This window comes from Thrips palmi, unplaced genomic scaffold (assembly GCF_012932325.1).
Source record: "Thrips palmi isolate BJ-2018 unplaced genomic scaffold, TpBJ-2018v1 HiC_scaffold_3, whole genome shotgun sequence".
NCBI lineage: Eukaryota > Metazoa > Arthropoda > Insecta > Thysanoptera > Thripidae > Thrips > Thrips palmi.
Window position 1 is genome coordinate 8,022,612 of NW_023144630.1, and position 24,746 is coordinate 8,047,357.

At 46.5% G+C, this 24,746-nt stretch overlaps 1 protein-coding gene across 9 annotated transcripts; it reads left to right on the plus strand.

Annotated features, from left to right (window-relative positions):
- On the plus strand, positions 1-23,760 carry LOC117648324 (zinc metalloproteinase nas-13-like). Of its 9 annotated transcripts, none has more exons than XM_034390792.1 (8): positions 8,693-10,124; positions 17,883-18,037; positions 19,695-19,805; positions 20,501-20,653; positions 21,315-21,437; positions 22,137-22,319; positions 23,006-23,133; positions 23,496-23,760. In XM_034390792.1, the coding sequence occupies exons 1-8, from the start codon at positions 10,099-10,101 to the stop codon at positions 23,598-23,600; spliced, it is 984 nt and encodes a 327-aa protein (XP_034246683.1). In that variant the 5' UTR covers positions 8,693-10,098; the 3' UTR covers positions 23,601-23,760. The 9 variants fall into 9 exon arrangements, with proteins under 9 accessions (XP_034246684.1, XP_034246688.1, XP_034246690.1 ...); XM_034390791.1 differs by lacking the exon at positions 8,693-10,124 and adding an exon at positions 15,444-15,653; XM_034390793.1 differs by lacking the exons at positions 8,693-10,124; positions 17,883-18,037 and adding an exon at positions 1-23.
- The last annotated feature ends 986 nt before the right edge of the window (positions 23,761-24,746 follow it).

Below are 24,746 nucleotides of genomic sequence, written 5' to 3' on the forward strand. Positions count from 1 at the left end.
GTGTGTCCGCATTCGCATGCAGGGTTTGTACTTTACAATACGTAGCTTTGTGGAGCCACTCGCTCAAGTCCTTACCGATGCCGTGTTCGTAGGTTACGGATAGTTTTGTGCAGCCATATTGTGGCTCTAATTTCGTTTGTAATACGGATGTTTCTGACCGTCTTGCTAACGGAATGCGATCCGTAATGTCGCTGCACAAGGCTGTCCGCAACCTGCTTACACGGTATCCGTAAGGAGTTTAGAGTGCTGAATACGAACGGAATTTGGTTTCAAATACAGATGAGATTGTCCGTCTAACGGTGTTTTTGGTGTCCGTTACTTGCCACGGAATTTTCCGTAAGTCACGGACACCGTAACAGTTTTCTTGCGGTGAAACTGTCTGTTTTACGAACTTAATTTTTTCATGGCTGCACAAAACTATCGGTAACGTACAAACCTCACAGCCCTCTCTGCTGCTTTACGGTTGCAGTAGTTATTGTGATTTTCGGTTACGGAGCAGGAATGGGGCTGTTGTTTCCTGGACAAGATTTGACATTTGAGAGGTCATGTCTTGACTTTTGAAATGTCAAATTTTGTCCAGTAAGCAGCTGTCGTATTTTCGCCCCGTGTTCTGAAACTACCCGAACGAGCTTGCCAATTCTGTTTGGCTTCTTAGGTTTGAGTTTCGCCCTCAAATATGTGTGCCTAATTTTATTGGCTCGCTATGCAGCACCTCTGTGAAACGAGGTGTCGTTTCGTCGCTCTCACTTGGTCGCACTCACGGGTCCGTTCGAGGGGGGGCAACCACATTGGGTGTTTGGGGGACACAAGATTTCTTAAGGCTAAAGATTTCGTCGGATTTCGCAAGATTTTAACCGATATTCCGCCCAAGATTACCTTGTTTTTGACCTTTCTTGGGTCAAGATTTCTGGTTTCCCAGAGATTTCTGGCGCTAAGGGGACACAAGATTTCTAGAGTGGTTGCCCCCTCAGGTCCGTTAGTCGTCGTTGGTTAGTTTAATTTTGGGACACGGAGTGGGAATGGGGCCGCTGTTTCCTGGACAAGGTTTGACATTTAAAAACTCGCGTCATCTATATTGCTCCTCAGAAGGAAATAAAGGTATGCCATTTGTTTTGAAATGTCGCATCTTGTCCAGTGAGCAGCCGTCTTATTTTCGCCCCGTTTTTCGTCCTGACCATTCGCCAATTCTGTTTGGCTGCCTACTTTAGAGTTTTGCTCTCAAATTTGTGTGCCTTTTTTTATTGGCGCACCGAGAGCATTTCTGTGAACCGAGGCGTCGTTTCGTCGCTCTATCTCGCTCGCACTCACGGGTCCGTTGCAGTGTGAGAGACAGACCGACAGACAGTTTTGTGCGAACATAATTACAGATGGACTTGGGGTGGTTTCACCCGCAATACAAAGATTTCTTCGTGCGTTTTTCACGGATGATTTCGTTTGGATGTTACGAACTTGAAAACCTTTGTGTTACGGGTGAGATCGTTCACATTTGCGAGCTCAGTCCTTCCGCAATTATGTTGGCACGGAACTGTCTGTCGCTCTGTCTCTCTCGCTCTCTAGCTGACCCGTGAGTGCGAGAGAGGCAAAGCAACGAGATAACGCCGTAGTTTTGTTTCCACAAAACTGTACGCATGACGCATACATGCTGACACCAAGGAGTTTGAAGGCACCGTTGTGAGAGGCAGGGTCTCTTCCTTTGAATTCGCTTCTACCGGTTCCGCTAGTGCACTGAGAGGCCTGGGGCTTAGAGCCAGGGCTGAGAATCAGTTCAGCAGTGCACACTGTTGAGCTTCTGGACGAATTTCTGTGTATGTGCACCAACGTTAAGGGGGCTCATACATGTTAAAAGCACTTTTCTAAAAAAAAATTTTGATGTAGACGGATGAAGATTTTACAATTTCTGTGTTAAAATCCTTTTAGATAATTGAGTAAGCTTCATTTTGGCTCAAGGGAATGTGACTTTGGACATTTTTTAGAGATTTAGTCGAAACGTTTAAAATTTTGCTTCTCGTAAGATTTTGTTCGCATACTTGCTCAGATCTGTGGGGAAAAAATCAGGGAGACTCATCCCCAGTAGTGTCATAGAATTGACTACAATGGGCTTTATATCTGCAATAGTTTTCGAGAAAAAAAATAAAAACAATTTTTTAAACAATTTTTTAAACAAATTTTTGAACAAAAAATTGTTTTTATTTTTTTTCTTGAAAACTATTGCAGATATAAAGCCCATTGTAGTCAATTCTATGACACTACTGGGGATGAGTCTCCCTGATTTTTTCCCCACAGATCTGAGCAAGTATGCGAACAACATCTTACGAGAGGCAAAATTTTAAACGTTTCGACTAAATCTCTAAAAAATGTCTTAAGTCACTTTCCCTTAAGCCAAAATGAAGCTTACTCAATTATCTAAAAGGATTTTAACACAGAAATTGTAAAATCTTAGTCCGTCTACATCAAAATTTTTTTTTAGAAAAGTGCTTTTAACATGTATGAGCCCCCTTAAGATATTATGTCGATTGAAGGATGAGAGTGTATTTCACATTGAAGCTCTCTTTTCTGACTTCCGTTTATGTTCCCAGTCTTCGGGTCCAAAACTCATTACAAGAAAGGTGCATGCACACAAGATTCTAATGGCGTTTTTTAAGCATAGTTACGCATGCACAGATACGTCTATAAGGTATGTGCATTATTGTGCATCACTGTGTACGTTTTATGCATCTTCCTGCATAAAATGTACACAGCGATACATAACATTGTACATACCTTATGGACGTATCTGTGCATGCGTGATCCTGCATTTAAAAAGGCCAGAAGAAATTAGTGTGCGTACTGGCGGAGTGTGGGTTGAAAAGTTCGCTGTTTCTTCCTGGACGCGGAGCGCACTCGTGACCCAGTTGGCTTTCCGAGGAGTGCACGGGATTAGTACCTGGTTGCACGAGCCGCTTCGTTGGTCAGATCTTACCAACTCAAAGATGCTGTGGCGAAAATGTCGTAGGAAGAGTGGAGAGTTTGTTGCATCACATTTCTCTCACGGCGCTCTTCTAACAACATTTTCGTTACGCCAGCGGGAGCATCTTTCGTATCGGCGAAAGACAAGTGGTGAATCGGTTCAAGACCAAGTAATTGTACTGAGTAGGGTAGCCTAACACTGGCCACCAGTGGAGATCACATTCATTATTTATTGTTTTTCGTGATTATTTTATTGTTTGTTTTGTTTGTTTTGTTTGTTTTTCATCATTTTTTCAGTCAGTTTCATAAGGAGGATAGAAACCCATGATTTCTCCAGTAGCATTAGTCGTCAGTTCGGCTTCTTCACTCTTTGATCTTGTGAGGTGATATGCAACGATGAGTTTCCATCTTCTACCTTTGCTGGCTATACCAGTGTGGCATGGTAATGTGCTCTTACCGACCATTAGACCAGTACTTGGATCACGCCTCTCTCCCTCTTTCAATTTCAATTCATCTAGAACAAGTGAGCAGTCCCGTTCAAATTCATTTATAGAATGCAGCACACCTTTGACGAGGTTCAGCATATCTTCTAAAATACCGCTCTTAAATACAACAAATTGGGTGTGAGCCTGCAGACAGCGCACCGAAGGTAGAAGAGGATACTCTTCCACAATCCCGCTGTACCCTGAGGTGCCACAGGGCATTTTGAAGATGAGGCCATCACGAATGGATTCAGGGAACCAGGTGATGCCGTGTTTGGTGTTTGGCCTCGTCGGGGCTCGGCGGGGTCTTCCTTATGAGGAGGACGGATACGGATTTTGTTGTTATGCCTGCTGTCTCCCTCGTTTCTTTTCTGTTTGATTCACGTTGGTCCTAAACAGTAGTTTTAGTGGGGCAGCGCAACTCGGCCTCCACCTCTTGCTCTTCGTGTGGCACTACCACGTCCCAGTTCTTCAATGATCATGAGAGATTCATTACCTTTTGGATTGGAATACCCTTAAGAAATGGGTTCTTCACGCACGGGAAAGCCACTTTGTGGCACCAGAGCTTTTCGCAATCATAGGAAGGTGCCAGATCTGAATATATTTTGCACACATTTTCAAAGGACGATGACTTGATAGTGTACCTAAAAAAAGTTCAGTTGCATGAATTACATGTGAAGGCTGGTTGAAACTTTGAGCTCGAGAAGAGCATCACATTATACTTACCACACTTTGGGTTCACCCACATGAACATAAATAATGGAGTACAAATTCATTTCTTCGACATGTAAGAAGAAGGGTGAACCACATTCTGCCACAAATAAAGTGGGACTTGAAGAGCCTCTTACATCGAGGGACATTTCTTTCATTTTGGTGTTATAATAGTCTGGCAATTTCCGCAAGTTCCACTCCTGAAAAACAGATAAAAAATCAATTTTTTAGTCATCTTACGATATTATAAAGAAAAACAAGACCATCTCTCTAGAGAATTACCTTCAACTTGGTACTGAACAGACTCTGTGTGTCGACATCTGTACAATACTGTACATCATCGAAGGCAGCTTTCCATTTGGTTTGATTCCCCACACCTCGTCCTAATCCCCACCGCCCATATCTGACTCAAAAGTGGACAAAATGGCATAAACATACATCTAAGTCCTGCGGCGAACCACTGAAACAAAAGAAATGCATACGTTGACAGGCACATACTCGTGAAACATGCACAGCAACCAGACCGCAACCGGGTAACATTTTCGTTACACAAGCGGGAGCATCTTTCGTACGGGCGAAAGACAAGTGCTGAATCGGTTCAAGACCAAATAATACGGAGGACGGATACGGATTTTGTCGTTATGCCTGCTGTCTCCCTCGTTTCTTTTCTGTTTGGTTCACCTTGGTCCTAAACAGTAGCTATGACGCGCAATCCACTTTCTTTAAGAGCAGATTTAGACTCATTAATTGGTTGTTTGAATACAACTCCTTAAGGGGGCTCATACATGTTAAAAGCACTTTTTTTAAAAAAAAATTTTTATGTAGACGGATTAAGATTTTACAATTTCTGTGTTAAAATCCTTTTAGATAATTGAGTAAGCTTCATTTTGGCTTAAGGGAAAGTGACTTTGGACATTTTTTGGAGATTTAGTCGAAACGTTTAAAATTTTGCTTCTCGTAAGATTTTGTTCGCATACTTGCTCAGATCTGTGGGGAAAAAATCAGGGAGACTCATCCCCAGTAGTGTCATAGAATTGACTAGAATGGGCTTTATATCTGCAATAGTTTTCAAGAAAAAAAATAAAAACAATTTTTTGTTGAAAAATTTGTTTAAAAAATTGTTAAAAAAATTGTTTTTATTTTTTTTCTTGAAAACTATTGCAGATATAAAGCCCATTCTAGTCAATTCTATGACACTACTGGGGATGAGTCTCCCTGATTTTTTCCCCACAGATCTGAGCAAGTATGCGAACAAAATCTTACGAGAAGCAAAATTTTAAACGTTTCGACTAAATCTCCAAAAAATGTCCAAAGTCACTTTCCCTTAAGCCAAAATGAAGCTTACTCAATTATCTTAAAGGATTTTAACACAGAAATTGTAAAATCTTAATCCGTCTACATCAAAATTTTTTTTTAAAAAAGTGCTTTTAACATGTATGAGCCCCCTTAACATCCCCTCATAAAGTGGAAAACTACTGACATCTTGTGCCATCATCACTTTTCGGAATGCCACTATCACCATAAGTAATCTTCAAAAAACTCACCATTGTCACAGCCCATACCCGCCTGTGCACTAGAATTAACTAGTGAAAGTCGAAGACTTGTGCTGAGCAAGGCCCTTTCGGGCATGTTCTTAAGGGGGCTCATACTTGTTAAGAGCACTTTGTTAAAAAAATTTTTTTGATGTAGACGGATTAAGATTTTACAATTTCTGTGTTAAAATCCTTTTAGATAATTGAGTAAGCTTCATTTTGGCTTAAGGGAAAGTGACTTTGGACATTTTTTGGAGATTTAGTCGAAACGTTTAAAATTTTGCTTCTCGTAAGATTTTGTTCGCATACTTGCTCAGATCTGTGGGGAAAAAATCAGGGAGACTCATCCCCAGTAGTGTCATAGAATTGACTAGAATGGGCTTTATATCTGCAATAGTTTTCAAGAAAAAAAATAAAAACAATTTTTTGTTGAAAAATTTGTTTAAAAAATTGTTAAAAAAATTGTTTTTATTTTTTTTCTTGAAAACTATTGCAGATATAAAGCCCATTCTAGTCAATTCTATGACACTACTGGGGATGAGTCTCCCTGATTTTTTCCCCACAGATCTGAGCAAGTATGCGAACAAAATCTTACGAGAAGCAAAATTTTAAACGTTTCGACTAAATCTCCAAAAAATGTCCAAAGTCACTTTCCCTTAAGCCAAAATGAAGCTTACTCAATTATCTAAAAGGATTTTAACTCAGAAATTGTAAAATCTTAATCCGTCTACATCAAAATTTTTTTTAAAAAAAAGGGCTTTTAACATGTATGAGCCCCCTTAAGACTTCAAGTAACAAGTTTCAAAGAAAAGTAAAAATTAAAAAAACACGGCAAATACCCGGCGAAGGCCTCAGACCAGGCGGTAGAAAGAATTTAGGAACTGAGTGACGTCACCGGTTTAGACAGTGTCGTGATTTCGGAAACGGCACAGGTTGTTTCGGTGAGTTGGTGCGTTCCGAAACTAAATGGACTCAACCTATCCTAACCTAACCTAACGGAGATTGACAGATACCCTCTAACGCAACAGATACCGTCTAAACGAGGCATTCATATTCACATTCAAAAATACCGCTTCTTTACACATTACGAAAACGTACACGAGCTACCAACACAGCCATACTCTAAGTCCAATATTTACTATTGTCATTTTTATTATACAACTTTAAAAGCAAAAGAAAATGACAATGCAACACATTCAAATTAAGAAAAAAGAAAAAGATCCATTTGGAATTAAAATTACGTAGAAAAAGCAATGCGAAAATAACTCAGATAAAGGCAAGGGTAATGTTGGCAGCATTGGATGAGATTCTAGTCAAAATTGCAGAGTCCATGTCTCAAGGTCCGATCCCCAAGGGCTTCGCAGTTGAAGTGAGGTTAAAGAACAAAAACAAAGTTCAAATTTATGGTTGGCTCAGCAATAACATGCACACTGCACACCTTGTATTTTCTCATCAAAAGCGATGCAAGCAATAACCCTTAATCATCCCTGCCTCTACATCGTGAAAAAATCTCTTTTTGATGTGCATTTCACCGGACATCAATATGACTCTCGTATCCCTATGGCAGCCTTGCTCGAGGGGATCACTTACTTATCTTGCCGGACTCAGCATGGCCTGGACTTGGACATCCTCGCCAAGACCCTTGGCGGGGGGGGGGGGGGCGAATGTCAGTGGGGCAGCGCAACTCAGCCTCCACCTCTTGCTCTTCGTGTGGCACTACCACGTCCCAGTTCTTCTCGGCATATCGTTCCTGCACACCACATCCAAGCATGTTATCAGGGTCGCTGTCGGCCGCCGCCCGCGGGATCCTGGCCCGGACGATGGCCCTCGGAGCGAGATTGTCGTCCTCCATGATGAAGCGCTGCGGTAGGGCGAAGCGCTCCTCACGTTCTGGCCCGCCGTCTTCACTCGTCTCCTTCATGGACACGATCCACGCCGAATTCCTACAACATAAATCAAAAGACAGCTAGCTCCAAGCTGGCACCTAGGCGGTCGACGAGGCCCCTCCGTTACACACCTCGTCCCAATCCCCGCCGCCGGTCATTGAGTGGAGAAGCTCCATCGCTTGCCCTTGCCCAGCACCTCGTTCAACTCCACGCACTCGAGGGACCTGTTGAGGGGCTGCTGCCGCAACAGCAGATGTATCCCCAACCTGCAGGGTTTCTCATTCCTGGATTGTTAAAGTACCTCCACATGTCATAAGCGATACTGCCACTTATTCTCCCCTTTTTTACCCGATGCCACCACTTGTTAGCACTCTGGTGAATTGTCATAAAATAGTAGCATTCAGTTTAGTATACGTCTTACTCTGCTAAGTGCTACATACAACTGTCCATGAGTGAAGCACTCAGTGCGTAAATCGACTCCGACCACTTTAATGGTTTGTCCCTGACCCTTGTGCACGGACATAGCCCAGGCCAGTTGGAGAGGGAATTGTCATAGATGAAAATTTGCCGGATGTTGCCGCATGGGAAGAGTACATTGTGGACAGTGACAATGTGAGCCAGTTCGGTGAGCATTTAATGGCTCTCGAGTCAGCCGTTTTTATTGAAGAAACACATTTTTGTATCGTTTTGGCAACAGGAAAAAGGCTTACACTTTCACGTTTTGTTTTTTCCCTTGTTTTCACCTTGCTGCACTTGTGAGGGCTTAGGCTTCCACAGTGGGCCCAGCTCCGCAGCCAGCTGCGGGACCTCAGCCAAATGGAAAGGTTCAAGGTGGTGTTCTGCAGCGGATCGGGCGAAGGAGGCCAGCCTCGCGTGGATGTGCCGCTGCCGCCTCGACGGGACCAGCGACTCGCACCGCGGCAGCATCACGCCCCGCATGACGCGCGGCACGACGCGCAGACGCTGTCCGAGCTGCCGGTAGAACGCCATCCGGGGGCTGCCAGGCGGCTGGAGGCGCACCTTCCGCACTAGCGGCACGGGCTCCTCCATCGGCGGCTTCTTCCAGTACACCTTCGGGGGCCGCGCGATCACCTCCGCAGAGCGGGCCGCGGGCCACTCTGGCCGCTGGTCCTCCCGCGTCCCGTCTCCCAGCAACGGGACGAGATGGCTGCAGTCCCGGTCCTGGTAGTCACCCTCGTCTGCGGCCAGAGACGCGAGGATGACGGGACTCAACACTCGCACCGGCAACCTGCCAGGGTGGTCCCTGGGAAAGGGGATGGAGGGCCCATAATAGATGTTGAAGTCCACCGCGAAGAGCCCTGGGCACTTCATAGATGGTAGAAGTGGGAAATTCATAGATGACTTCCTGCGCAAACCACCAAGTGTGCAAACACTTCAGTTCCTCCCTTTTGTCGAACAGCATATTCACCACAATCATGGCGTCAATGCCGGCACGGAGGGTGAGGCCATGACCATGGCTGCTTCTGCCAAGTATTTGCCCGGTCGTTAAACACAGAGTTTGTGGTGATTTTGTAGAAGATGGATTTGGATAGAGAGCGGAATGACGAGTCACATGTTGATAGGACGGTGTATTCAGAACAAGTGAAGCGGATACATTGAGAAGCAATATGGCTGACAAAACGGAAACAACTTACAGACTAATTACAAACTATACGACAAGGCAGTGTGTACTACCAACTGCTGCACTATGTCAGGACTATAAGTAGGTGCTAAATTAATTCAACATACGTCCACACCTCCATCTGGCACACCCAAACAAAGATGGACGTGTCATGAGGGACCAGGAGGAGCACTACTTGAATCTTTGAATGTGAGGCCCGGAACCATTTGCAGAGACTCATCTCGCTGGAATTTCTCCAACCATTCAATATGTTCAATATTAACCATGGCAGAAGGCAAATCAAACTGAAACAATGCAAGCCGGCAACTCAATAAATCGATTACAACAGAGACATTCGTTGAGAGATTTAAATACATGAACGGGGTCAGCAACACATCTCAATTTAAAATCAGGAGAAACTGGGTTGGGAATACAATATTTAATATTACCTGATTGGGACCAAACCCAAGTTTACTTAACAGAGACCTGTTCAGGAGCACTGCTCCCTCGGTTGATGGATCCTGCAATATGAAACTGAAAATGTCAACACTCGTTTAGTGTCATGGCACCAGCAGAAGAAAGAGTCGAAATGGAGAGAGGGCAGATACACCTCGTTGATGACGCACCACTGAACTAAATTTTCTTTACACACTACTGGGAGACCCACAATGGCGCAGTGTCGTTCAGCATCTGAAAATAGATTCGCATAACATACCGCAGACAAGATGGCATAGGGCAGCGTAACTTGTTACGCTGGAATGACTCTGTATGGACCTATGGACTACATTCAAGGGCATAACCCTCAGTAACTCATATCTGACTCAAAAGTGGACAAAATGGCATAAACATACATCTAAGTCCTGCGGCGAACCACTGAAACAAAAGAAATGCATACGTTGACAGGCACATACTCGTGAAACATGCACAGCAACCAGACCGCAACCGGGTAACATTTTCGTTACACAAGCGGGAGCATCTTTCGTACGGGCGAAAGACAAGTGCTGAATCGGTTCAAGACCAAATAATACGGAGGACGGATACGGATTTTGTCGTTATGCCTGCTGTCTCCCTCGTTTCTTTTCTGTTTGGTTCACCTTGGTCCTAAACAGTAGCTATGACGCGCAATCCACTTTCTTTAAGAGCAGATTTAGACTCATTAATTGGTTGTTTGAATACAACTCCTTCACATCCCCTCATAAAGTGGAAAACTACTGACATCTTGTGCCATCATCACTTTTCGGAATGCCACTATCACCATAAGTAATCTTCAAAAAAACTCACCATTGTCACAGCCCACCCGCCTGTGCACTAGAATTAATAACATGCACACTGCACACCTTGTATTTTCTCATCAGAAGCGATGCAAGCAATAACCCTTAATCATCCCTGCCTCTACATCGTGAAAAAATCTCTTTTTGATGTGCATTTCACCGGACATCAATATGACTCTCGTATCCCTATGGCAGCCTTGCTCGAGGGGATCACTTATCTTGCCGGACTCAGCATGGCCTGGACTTGGACATCCTCGCCAAGACCCTTGGCGGGGGGGGCGAATGTCAGTGGGGCAGCGCAACTCGGCCTCCACCTCTTGCTCTTCGTGTGGCACTACCACGTCCCAGTTCTTCTCGGCATATCGTTCCTGCACACCACATCCTAGCATGTTATCAGGGTCGCTGTCGGCCGCCGCCCGCGGGATCCTGGCCCGGACGATGGCCCTCGGAGCGAGATTGTCGTCCTCCATGATGAAGCGCTGCGGTAGGGCGAAGCGCTCCTCACGTTCTGGCCCGCCGTCTTCACTCGTCTCCTTCATGGACACGATCCACGCTGAATTCCTACAACATAAATCAAAAGACAGCTAGCTCCAAGCTGGCACCTAGGCGGTCGACGAGGCCCCTCCGTTACACACCTCGTCCCAATCCCCGCCGCCGGTCATTGAGTGGAGAAGCTCCATCGCTTGCCCTTGCCCAGCACCTCGTTCAACTCCACGCACTCGAGGGACCTGTTGAGGGGCTGCTGCCGCAACAGCAGATGTATCCCCAACCTGCAGGGTTTCTCATTCCTGGATTGTTAAAGTACCTCCACATGTCATAAGCGATACTGCCACTTATTCTCCCCTTTTTTACCCGATGCCACCACTTGTTAGCACTCTGGTGAATTGTCATAAAATAGTAGCATTCATTTTAGTATAAGTCTTACTCTGCTAAGTGCTACATACAACTGTCCATGAGTGAAGCACTCAGTGCGTAAATCGACTCCGACCACTTTAATGGTTTGTCCCTGACCCTTGTGCACTGACATAGCCCAGGCCAGTTGGAGAGGGAATTGTCATAGATGAAAATTTGCCGGATGTTGCCGCATGGGAAGAGTACATTGTGGACAGTGACAATGTGAGCCAGTTCGGTGAGCATTTAATGGCTCTCGAGTCAGCCGTTTTTATTGAAGAAACACATTTTTGTATCGTTTTGGCAACAGGAAAAAGGCTTACACTTTCACGTTTTGTTTTTTCCCTTGTTTTCACCTTGCTGCACTTGTGAGGGCTTAGGCTTCCACAGTGGGCCCAGCTCCGCAGCCAGCTGCGGGACCTCAGCCAAATGGAAAGGTTCAAGGTGGTGTTCTGCAGCGGATCGGGCGAAGGAGGCCAGCCTCGCGTGGATGTGCCGCTGCCGCCTCGACGGGACCAGCGACTCGCACCGCGGCAGCATCACGCCCCGCATGACGCGCGGCACGACGCGCAGACGCTGTCCGAGCTGCCGGTAGAACGCCATCCGGGGCTGCCAGGCGGCTGGAGGCGCACCTTCCGCACTAGCGGCACGGGCTCCTCCATCGGCGGCTTCTTCCAGTACACCTTCGGGGGGCCCCGCGATCACCTCCGCAGAGCGGGCCGCGGGCCACTCTGGGCCCCTGGTCCTCCCGCGTCCCGTCTCCCAGCAACGGGACGAGATGGCTGCAGTCCCGGTCCTGGTAGTCACCCTCGTCTGCGGCCAGAGACGCGAGGATGACGGGACTCAACACTCGCACCGGCAACCTGCCAGGGTGGTCCCGGGGAAAGGGGATGGAGGGGCCCCTAATAGATGTTGAAGTCCACCGCGAAGAGCCCTGGGCACTTGGTAGAAGTGGGAAATTCATAGATGACTTCCTGCGCAAACCACCAAGTGTGCAAACACTTCAGTTCCTCCCTTTTGTCGAACAGCATATTCACCACAATCATGGCGTCAATGCCGGCACGGAGGGTGAGGCCATGACCATGGCTGCTTCTGCCAAGTATTTGCCCGGTCGTTAAACACAGAGTTTGTGGTGATTTTGTAGAAGATGGATTTGGATAGAGAGCGGAATGACGAGTCACATGTTGATAGGACGGTGTATTCAGAACAAGTGAAGCGGATACATTGAGAAGCAATATGGCTGACAAAACGGAAACAACTTACAGACTAATTACAAACTATACGACAAGGCAGTGTGTACTACCAACTGCTGCACTATGTCAGGACTATAAGTAGGTGCTAAATTAATTCAACATACGTCCACACCTCCATCTGGCACACCCTAACAAAGATGGACGTGTCATGAGGGACCAGGAGGAGCACTACTTGCATCTTTGAATGTGAGGCCCGGAACCATTTGCGGAGACTCATCTCGCTGGAATTTCTCCAACCATTCAATATGTTCAATATTAACCATGGCAGAAGGCAAATCAAACTGAAACAATGCAAGCCGGCAACTCAATAAATCGATTACAACAGAGACATTCGTTGAGAGATTTAAACACATCTCAATTTGAGAAACTGGGTTGGGAATACAATATTTAATATTACCTGATTGGGACCAAACCCAAGTTTACTTAACAGAGACCTGTTCAGGAGCACTGCTCCCTCGGTTGATCGATCCTGCAATATGAAACTGAAAATGTCAACACTCGTTTAGTGTCATGGCACCAGCAGAAGAAAGAGTCGAAATGGAGAGAGGGCAGATACACCTCGTTGATGACGCACCACTGAACTAAATTTTCTTTACACACTACTGGGAGACCCACAATGGCGCAGTGTCGTTCAGCATCTGAAAATAGATTCGCATAACATACCGCAGACAAGATGGCATAGGGCAGCGTAACTTGTTACGCTGGAATGACTCTGTATGGACCAATGGACTACATACAAGGGCATAACCCTCAGTAACTCATATCTGACTCAAAAGTGGACAAAATGGCATAAACATACATCTAAGTCCTGCGGCGAACCACTGAAACGAAAGAAATGCATACGTTGACAGGCACATACTCGTGAAACATGCACAGCAACCTGACCGCAACCGGGTAACATTTTCGTTACACAAGCGGGAGCATCTTTCGTACGGGCGAAAGACAAGTGCTGAATCGGTTCAAGACCAAATAATACGGAGGACGGATACGGATTTTGTCGTTATGCCTGCTGTCTCCCTCGTTTCTTTTCTGTTTGGTTCACCTTGGTCCTAAACAGTAGCTATGACGCGCAATCCACTTTCTTTAAGAGCAGATTTAGACTCATTAATTGGTTGTTTGAATACAACTCCTTAACATCCCCTCATAAAGTGGAAAACTACTGACACCTTGTTCCATCATCACTTTTCGGAATGCCACTATCACCATAAGTAATCTTCAAAAAACTCACCATTGTCACAGCCCATACCCGCCTGTGCACTAGAATTAATAACATGCACACTGCACACCTTGTATTTTCTCATCTTCATCAAAAGCGATGCAAGCAATAACCCTTAATCATCCCTGCCTCTACATCGTGAAAAAATCTCTTTTTGATGTGCATTTCACCGGACATCAATATGACTCTCGTATCCCTATGGCAGCCTTGCTCGAGGGGATCACTTATCTTGCCGGACTCAGCATGGCCTGGACTTGGACATCCTCGCCAAGACCCTTGGCGGGGGGGCGAATGTCAGTGGGGCAGCGCAACTCGGCCTCCACCTCTTGCTCTTCGTGTGGCACTACCACGTCCCAGTTCTTCTCGGCATATCGTTCCTGCACACCACATCCTAGCATGTTATCAGGGTCGCTGTCGGCCGCCGCCCGCGGGATCCTGGCCCGGACGATGGCCCTCGGAGCGAGATTGTCGTCCTCCATGATGAAGCGCTGCGGTAGGGCGAAGCGCTCCTCACGTTCTGGCCCGCCGTCTTCACTCGTCTCCTTCATGGACACGATCCACGCCGAATTTCTACAACATAAATCAAAAGACAGCTAGCTCCAAGCTGGCACCTAGGCGGTCGACGAGGCCCCTCCGTTACACACCTCGTCCCAATCCCCGCCGCCGGTCATTGAGTGGAGAAGCTCCATCGCTTGCCCTTGCCCAGCACCTCGTCCAACTCCACGCACTCGAGGGACCTGTTGAGGGGCTGCTGCCGCAACAGCAGATGTATCCCCAACCTGCAGGGTTTCTCATTCCTGGATTGTTAAAGTACCTCCACATGTCATAAGCGATACTGCCACTTATTCTCCCCTTTTTTACCCGATGCCACCACTTGTTAGCACTCTGGTGAATTGTCATAAAATAGTAGCATTCATTTTAGTATAAGTCTTACTCTGCTAAGTGCTACATACAACTGTCCATGAGTGAAGCACTCAGTGCGCAAATCGACTCCGACCACTTTAATGGTTTGTCCCTGACCCTTGTGCACGGACATAGCCCAGGCCAGTTGGAGAGGGAATTGTCATAGATGAAAATTTGCCGGATGTTGCCGCATGGGAAGAGAACATTGTGGACAGTGACAATGTGAGCCAGTTCGGTGAGCATTTAATGGCTCTCGAGTCAGCCGTTTTTATTGAAGAAACACATTTTTGTATCGTTTTGGCAACAGGAAAAAGGCTTACACTTTTTGTTTTTTCCCTTGTTTTCACCTTGCTGCACTTGTGAGGGCTTAGGCTTCCACAGTGGGCCCAGCTCCGCAGCCAGCTGCGGGACCTCAGCCAAATGGAAAGGTTCAAGGTGGTGTTCAGCAGCGGATCGGGCGAAGGAGGCCAGCCTCGCGTGGATGTGCCGCTGCCGCCTCGACGGGACCAGCGACTCGCACCGCGGCAGCATCATGCCCCGCATGACGCGCGGCACGACGCGCAGACGCTGTCCGAGCTGCCGGTAGAACGCCATCCGGGGGCTGCCAGGCGGCTGGAGGCGCACCTTCCGCACTAGCGGCACGGGCTCCTCCATCGGCGGCTTCTTCCAGTACACCTTCGGGGGCCGCGCGATCACCTCCGCAGAGCGGGCCGCGGGCCACTCTGGCCGCTGGTCCTCCCGCGTCCCGTCTCCCAGCAACGGGACGAGATGGCTGCAGTCCCGGTCCTGGTAGTCACCCTCGTCTGCGGCCAGAGACGCGAGGATGACGGGACTCAACACTCGCACCGGCAACCTGCCAGGGTGGTCCCTGGGAAAGGGGATGGAGGGCCCATAATAGATGTTGAAGTCCACCGCGAAGAGCCCTGGGCACTTCATAGATGGTAGAAGTGGGAAATTCATAGATGACTTCCTGCGCAAACCACCAAGTGTGCAAACACTTCAGTTCCTCCCTCCCGTCGAACAGCGTATTCACCAAAATCATGGCGTCAATGCCGGCGCGGAGGGTGAGGCCATGACCATGGCTGCTTCTGCCAAGTATTTGCCCGGTTGTTAAACACAGAGTTTGTGGTGATTTTGTAGAAGATGGATTTGGATAAGGAGCGGCATGACGAGTCACATGTTGATAGGACGGAGTATTCAGAACAAGTGAAGCGGATACAGAGAGAAGCAATATGGCTTACAAAACGGTAACAACTTACAGACTAATTACAAACTATACGACAAGGCAGTGCACTGTGGCAAAAAGCTACGGAAAATTCTGTAAACAGCTTGTGGTAACTCTCCGTAGCCCCCTTATTAATATTCTCCGTAGGCTCCTACAGTATTTTCCGTAGGACCGCACAGTATTCTCCGTAGGACCTTACAGTAATCTCCGTAGGACTATACAGTCTTCCAGGTCCTACGGAGAAGACTGTGCGGACTTACAGAGAATACTGTGCGGCCCTACGGAGAATACTGTAAGAGCCTACGGAGAATATTGATAAGAGGGCTACGGAGAATCCTGGCAAAAAAATTAACAGAATTTTCCGTACCTTTTTGCCACAGTGTAGGCTGCACTGCACTCTGAAAACCGTACAAACTACTAGGCCTTACAAACAGAAGTAGCTTGGTAGCTTGGCACTCAACTGATACTACCAAACTGCTGCACTATGTCAGGACTATAACTAGGGGCTAAATTAATTCAACATACGTCCACACCTCCATCTGGCACACCCCAACAAAGATGGACGTGTCATGAGGGACCAGGAGGAGCACTCAGATTCAGATACTTTATTTGTCTTTCACATACACATATGCTGACATCGTCACTACTTGCATCTTTGAATGTGAGGCCCGGAACCATTTGCAGAGACTCATCTCGCTGGAATTTCTCCAACCATTCAATATGTTCAATATTAACCATGGCAGAAGGCAAATCAAACTGTGAAACAATGCAAGCCGGCAACTCAATAAATCGATTAGGACAGAGACATTCGTTGAGAGATTTAAACACATGAACGGGGTCAGCAACACATCTCAATTTGAGATCAGGAGAAACTGGGTTGGGAATACAATATTTAATATTACCTGATTGGGACCAAACCCAAGTTGACTTATCACAGACCTGTTCAGGAGCACTGTTCCCTCGGTTGCTGGATCCAGCAATATGAAACTGAAATTGTCAACACTTGTTTAGTGTCATGGTACCAGTAGAAGAAAGAGTCGAAATGGAGAGAGGGCAGATACACCTCGTTGATGACGCGTGTATGGACCTACGGACTACATTCAAGGGCATAACCCTCAGTAACTCACATCTGATTCAACAATGGACGAAATGGCATAAACATACATCTAAGTCCTGCGGCGAACCACTGAAACAGAAGAAATGCATACGTTGACAGGCACATACTCGTGAAACATGCACAGCAACAACAAGACCGCAACCGGGTAGACGGACCGCAGTGCACTGCGTTCGGGGCCGCTGTCATCTGTCATAAATGTGGCGGGCTCACCTTTCCCCCGGAGGCTGACGGCCCCGCGGCCTCGCGCACCGTCCTGAAGGACGCCGTGTAGTTGACCTCTGTCTGCTCCTGCACTGACAAAAATTTTGTCGTAACTTACCAACACATTTATCGCTAATTTTTTTAGCGACAAGATTTGTTGTGGAACGAATAGCTTGTTAAACCAAACTCGCACTGGAACTAAAGGATAATTTCACAACGACTAACTTGTAATAACACATTAGCAGTCTACTTTCTGTTGGTCAACGACAAGTGTTGTAAGTCGAAAAAGATTTTGTAATGTCTGGGACAAGTTTTCATGGAGTACTTTTGTCGCTAAATTTATTTTGCCAAATTCTTTTTTTAATAATAGTAATGTTGCTATGACAAGAAGACCAATAGATGATTATTCATAATTTGCTTCAATTGAGCAGATAATTGCAAAAGATTTTGTTTCCATACAAATAGTATCGTTAAGGGTGATGACAAGAATTTTGTTCTTCAACGACAAATTGTCGCTTACAAGATTCAACGACATTTCTTTCGCTTTGGTTCATGATAAAATTCTTTGTTTTTGATCGACTAAATTTTCACTCATCTGATTGTTTCTATACAACCATTTTTTAACAGTGTGGTGCAAGACGCAGGCAAGGGGAATTCCTCCGACCTTCGACGCACCGAACATGAACGTCACCACACTGCCTCCCTGATCACACGACGCTCTCCAGTCCACAAAGACGACTTCTCTGGCGAAGTCTTGTTCATGGGCCCTTTTCATCACCGGGGTGAGAACCACAATGATGAGCGGGTCCTCCTGGATGTGCAAAGTGATGCCCATTTCGGCGTGGTCTGCCTGCTTCCGCCGAAGAAGCTCCGCCATGCTGGATGGCGTGCGGTCCCCAAACTGGCTCGTCCTGCAACAAAACCCGAACCTAATTATGAAACTGTCGGTACTGTTGCATTTTCATTCTAATCCAAAATAAAAATCAATTACCAACAGACTTTTCTACAAACATGGTAGATCTGGTAAACCTGATGGTACCACAGGTTGACATTGTCCTGCCTCCACGATGAAATTCTCAGGGCCGATCTGGTCCAGAAGCATTACTTAATGGTACGCCTTGGCAGCAGCAGGGCTGATTACCGTCATCAAAGTACTGAATAAAAGACGCTCTTGTCGCATTATTTATCCGCAGAGGCCGTGGCCAGGGCGAGGGGGTAAACACTTCAAGAAATCGTGTACAGAGTACTCGGTATTACGCTGTATTACGGTGTATTACACGTGTACTGCGGCCCTCAAATGACAAAATGTGGCACATTTGACCCAAAACTGGTATTACGATCACGTGTATTACGCGTAATACACGGTTTTTGTGTACAGGGTATTACGCGAGTGGTTACCCCCTCGGGCCAGGGCACTTATTGTCAAGACCGGCGCCGGTGGCCGAAACTCAAGACGCGTTTAGAGCTCCACAGTCGCTAAACAGGATTCGAACCGAACGTGTCACCCGCGGTGTCACCTTCCGAGAGCGATCCATTAGAGGTGTTACACGTTCGGTTCCAGTCTCATTCATCGACCCTACAGCTCAAAACGCGTCAAGAATTTTTGGCCACCTCCACCGCTCTTCTGGCCCACTGTGCGCAGGTTTGGCTGCCGGCCAGGCCCACTCTACGCGCACCACACACTTGTGGTGTGAATGAATATGGAGACCCACTGATAAACATTCCTTTCACCGGAAACACCGCCTACGATAGGCAGTAGTGCGGCCATCATTCAGCGCACGGAATGCCTCGGCCAGCACACTGATTCCGAGAGTCGTTTTCGTCACTCTGTCTCGCTCGCACTCACAGGGCGCTCCCTGAAGGCGCGAGAGCGACAGAGCGACGAAAACGGCCCTCGGAATCGGTCTGCTGGGGCCACCTAGCATCCCATAAAAGCAGTGTGGCAGAGCCACTGCCGTGACTTGCAGCGCAGCAGTCAGTCCGTGTTCGAGCCCTCAGTCGAAGACCTGCTCTGGTGGGTACGCATGTCACCTTCGCACAGTGGTCCTGAAGACCGGTGGAGGTGGCAAAAATTCTGGACGCGTTTTAAGCTCCAGAGTCGCTGAACAGAACTCGAACCGAACGTGTGACCCCACCAATGGCTTGCTCTCCGAACCAGGGATCCAGTGGTGGGGTCACACGTTCAGTTCGAGTCCTGTTCAGCGACTCTGGAGCTTAAAACGCGTCCAGAATTTTGGCCGCCTCCACCGGTCTTTTGGCCCACTGTGCTTCGCTTCGCCGCGGTGCAAGAGAGAACGGCGCGCTTTTGTTTTTTTTTTTACACATTACGGGACGTCTTTTGTCTCTCTCGCACTTACTGCCAACGACGCAAGGAGCAACAAGAACAGAGCTACTGGAAAACGTTACGTAATAAGTAAACAACCCCTTGTCACGTTCCAGAAATGGGGCCGATGGTGTTGTTGATGTTGCTGCCGGTCGCCCTGCAAGCCTTCTCCCTTCCTGACGGTGGCGTCTCTGAACTTCTCACCAATAGCATCTTCCAAGGATCTGGTCAGTGTTCCATACTGTGTTTCTTTAACTCACGATAAACCTTCGTGGATTTACAAATGAATTTTCGTTAATTACGACGAATCTTTATGGCAAGGGGGATTTCTGACGGTGTGAGTTGGGCCAGAAGACCAGTAGCGCCAAAGCTCCAGACGCGTTTTCAGCTCCATAGTCGCTACAATGGGACTCGAACCGAACGTTTCACTCCTCCCATGGATTGCGCTCCGAACGAGGAACGCATTGGTGAGGTCACACGCTCAGTGCGAGTCCCATATAGTAGGTGCTCTGGAGACCCAAACTCGTCCAGAATTTTAGCCGCCTCCACCGGTCTTCTGGCACAATGTGTTCTGGCCAAGTTGTTTTTTTTTTAGTTTGTTTGCTGCTGGTGCTAGCACTGGCCGCGCTGGTCAGCAATCGACACCCATAAAACCTTACGAAGTATTTTGAGCATACACACGTACAAACTAATTTACTTTGTTATACGAAGAAATAGTTCGTAAATTACGGAGTATTTTCTTTGTAGGCTTATGTATGCTCAAAATACTTTGTTCTAACAAACTGCTTTGCTTTGTAAGGCCTGAAATAGTTTGTAAGGTTTTTTCAGTGGAGACCACAGCGGTCGCACATCCATCCCACGTTGTCGTCCATTTATTTCAGGCCCAATTGGAACTAAGGGTAAGCCGAAACTTTGTTGTCAGGTGATGACGACTCTATCACGAAGGGCGAAGAGGGGTCGTTCATCGAGGGTGACATCCGCCCCCCTCCCCAGGGCTTCAGTCGCAACGGCCTGACGGACGAGAACCGCCGTTGGAAGGACGCCATCGTGCCGTACAAAATCGAAGGCAACTTCAGTAAGTGAACTAACTTCCGTGTACAAATTTTTGTATTCCACATGAATTTTGGATGAATTTCCATGTTAGAGCCAAATTTTATTGAATTTTTGTATGAACGTCACTGACTTTAGGAGAATTTCTATGAGTTTCGACTAAATTTAATGAATGATACAGAAATTTGACCAAAATTCAAGATTGTCCACAAATTTTGGTGTACATTTCTTTTTCTTTTTTTGAGTTGTTTCCCCTCGACTGAGGGCAAAAAGTTTCACATTGCCCTCCCTTGAGGCCCCCTCTGGATCCGTCTCATACATACACTTTCAACCGTGGTGCCCCACGGACCAGAAGAACAGTGAAATTGGCCAAAACTCAAGGCGCGTTTTGAGCTCCTGGGTCGCTGAACGGGACTCGAACCGAACGCGTGACACCGCAAATGAATTCTTTGTTCGGAGAACAACCGATTGCTGGGGTCACACGTTCAGTCCGAGTACCATTCAGGGACTCTGGAGCTCTAATCGCGTGCGGGATGTTGACCGCTTCCACCGGTCTTCTGACCTACTGTGCACTCTCCATAGCCAACAAGGCAGGAATGTACCATTGCGTAAAAAGGTTTGCTTGTGCATGAGGCACAGTGGTTTTAATCAATATATTTATAAGTGCTGTCATCATCCTTTTCCAGCCAAAGAAGAGCTTGGTTTTGTCAGCCAGACCATCGCCAGCTACAACCGCAACACCTGCATTCGCATCATTCCAAAGAGGCCCAAGGACAAAGACTACATTGCTGTCATCAACAGCAAGTCAGGTAAGAGGAATTGGTGGCAGCAGGGATCCTTCAGTAAACATTGGACTGACACTGCTTTCAAAACCCGTATGATAAGACGGTTGAAAAGGTTCTGGTTTTCCCAAAGGGAACTTCCAAAAGCCTTGTTAAACCATGGGTTTTCCCTGGGAACGTAGGTTCCTTTTTTTCCTGAGAAAATTTTGTTGAATTAAAGGGTCCCTATGGGCGCAGTTCATTATCTTAATAATTGTTTAGACAAAATAAGGTCAGTCATTTAAATCACTTACCCTTTGTCAAACAAAAAGCTTTGTTTGGGGGCAAGTTCCTGCCAAGTTTGAATGTTACTTAAAGGAAGCCTTTTAAATAAGGAGGAAAGTTATCGTCGAAAATCTTAAAATTCCAAATTTTAAAGCCACCATTAAGTTTCCAGGTTATTTTCCACCTTTCCTTTTCATTCGGGAATTGTGGAAGAAACAACCGGTTTGGGCAACGTTAAGAGTTAAATTGGTTGACTCTTTATGAGTTGGCGTTATTTATCGTTTCATCGTAAAGCATGCTGTAAAAAAAATTAGTATACTTGGTTATACTCTGTCATGCCTGTAGATGATCATTTGCGTCATTCTTCAGGCCGAATTAGTTTTGCCAAGTGTGTAAGATTCAAACCAAACCTTAAATTTGTATTTGAAGCGTTTGTCTGAACCGAATGGGTTTTGCTTTCAGGTTGCTGGTCGTACTTGGGTCGCATTGGTGGACGCCAAGAACTCAACTTGGCGAAAGGCTGCTTCAACGGCAAGCCGGGCACGACGATCCACGAGTTCATGCACGCCATGGGCTTCACTCACGAGCAGAACCGCGCCGACCGCGACGACTACGTCACCATCAACTGGGAGAACATCGTGAAAGGTGAGTGCCTTTCGAATCTGTACACTGTAAATGCCTTAAGGTGCACTAAGGGCCAGATGATCGGTCGAGGCGTTTGGAGCGCCAGACTCGGGAAGAACGACTTCGGAACTAGATTCCTCGTTGGGAGAGCAATCCATTGGTGGGGTCACAAGTTCAAGTTCGAGTCCTACTTAGCGACTCTGGAGCTCTGAACGCTTCCGTGATGCCGCCTGCACCGGCATGTACACTCAACCTGGAGTCAATCTGGCACTTAAACACTCCACGCTGGAGCATGCAGTGTACTTGGAGGTACTCACTTCACTCCATGCTCAAAGAGACAACACATGTCTTACAGTTTATGTAGAGTAACACGTGTATTTCCCAAATGTAAATTTCTTAAAAAAATTTCTTAAAAATTTCTTAAATAAATAAAAAATGTAAAAAAGTCCTTTCCACCTGTGCACGCCACCTAGCGTGTACTTTGCAAGCATGCTCCATCGTAGAGTGTACATGCCGGGTTGATTCCAGGTGGAGTGTACTTGCAGGCATGCTTCAACCTGAAACATGCTATGTGCACACTTGTGTTTGTAGAGTTCAATGAGTTTCGAGAATTTACTGCTGTTTTCAGGGAAGGGGGAGGGGCATTTTCTCTTGAGAGCGCGATAGTTGGGTGTCGAAGCACTTCTTAACATTGCCTTCGTTTCCAGGTCATGAAAATAACTTCAAGAAAAACACTGCCACCTCCGCCTACGGTGTCAAGTATGACTTCAACAGCGTCATGCACTACGCCCTGACAGCGTTTAGCAAAAACAAGAAGCAGACCATTACACCCAAGGTACGTTGACTTATAATTATATGTCTTACGTATTTGATTCTGCGTAAGTTAAACTCATTTCATTGGTGTCCGTCCACTGGACAGGTATTTGTAGATATTAACATATGGGCTCACAATTATTAGTATGCAAAACTTTTCGTGGACATTTGTGCACGAAATTGCATTATTTCGTGACAAATTATTCACAAAACTTGTACGAAAAGTTACGCTGCATTGTGCAAGACCACTTACAAGAAAAAGTCCAAACGAATTCGCTGTTTACATGGATTGTTTTGTTCTTAGCTCGCCAGCAGGCTCATTTTTTGCTCATTGTTTTAAACTGAAATTTAATTCCGCCAATGTCATTTCTAAATTATTTGCAGAACTACAAAGGTGAAGTCGGACAGCGCAACGGTCTCAGCGCGGGCGATGCGGCCAAGTTGAACGCCATGTACAAATGCAACGAGGAGGAAGATATTGAAGAATGAATTTAATTGCGCCCCTGTCTCAACTTCTGGCATATTATTGTTAATTTATTTAATAACTTCCTAATTATTGTCATGAACCCCATTGTCATGCAGCCTGTATCTCATCAAGACAAAAGAGATGTATAGTTTGCTTTTTCAGTCATTTAGCTGATGTAAAAACCCGCCGTCAGCAGAAGTTTCAATAAATCGAAGGTTAAAAAGCGAGTTTGTGGATGGATTTATAACTCACGCCCCACCACTCACGTCCAGACCTGTGCAAACAACGGTTTTAATGTCAATCTTTTTCTACGGAAACTTTTGGCGGTATGACAGCCATCGCAAAGATCTCGTCCCATCGCAGCAAGCCCCAGGGGAAAAATGTCATGAGACTTTTTACGTTAAAGCATAAAGTTAAAGCCTTTTTAAAAATTTTGCAAAACCCATACATTTACGCCCTTTGGGAACTAAAATATTTGTAAACGATGCCTACCCTCAAATTTTCCTTTTGTTCCATTTGACAAATTTGCATCCCTGTGGGCACAACGTGGGTAAAATTGTGCGATGTAAACAAATTCCCTTCATTTCATGGTTGGACACAAATTTTCCCCATATTTCGGTAGCACGCTGGCCAAGATTGCTCACCATTTTCGGAAAACATGGAGTATAAAAGTCGCAGTAACGTTTAAAAGGAATGTTTTAAAATGAATGTGTCAAAATTTTTCTAAAATGATAGATGCTTTGGGTTTCCGTTATGAAAGGTCACCCCAAGTTCGGACACCACAAAGGAATGCTTATGAATGAAATCACCTGTTCTTTTTTGGGCACCCTTATTAATGAAAAACCGCCCCCCCTTTGCAATATTATTCAAGCTTTGTGTATGGGCCAGCGAGACCGTCGCCGGCGGTCAAAACAGACGCGTTGCGCCACAGTCGCTACACAGGACTCGAAACGGACGTGTGACCCCACCATAATGGTTTCCTCGTTCGGAGAGCAATCCATCGGTGGGGGTCACACGTTCGGTTCGACTCCTGTTTAGGGGTTCTGGAGCTCAAAACGCGATTCTGGCCGCCTGCACCGGTCTTCTAGCCCACTGTGCGTCGGCTGTCGGCTCCCGAGCCGGCTCCAGCCGGCTCGAGCCGGTCGCGGTGCCGAAAAAGTGGTGGCACG

Bases quoted from the DNA above. Each gene is read 5' to 3' on its own strand.
- LOC117648324 (XM_034390791.1), top strand. From the start codon at position 15,481: ATGGCTGCAGTCCCGGTCCTGGTAGTCACCCTCGTCTGCGGCCAGAGA. The intron at 22,320-23,005 runs GTGAGTGCCTTT...CTTCGTTTCCAG, and splicing joins CTGGGAGAACATCGTGAAAG to GTCATGAAAATAACTTCAAG. The intron at 23,134-23,495 runs GTACGTTGACTT...AATTATTTGCAG, and splicing joins AGCAGACCATTACACCCAAG to AACTACAAAGGTGAAGTCGG.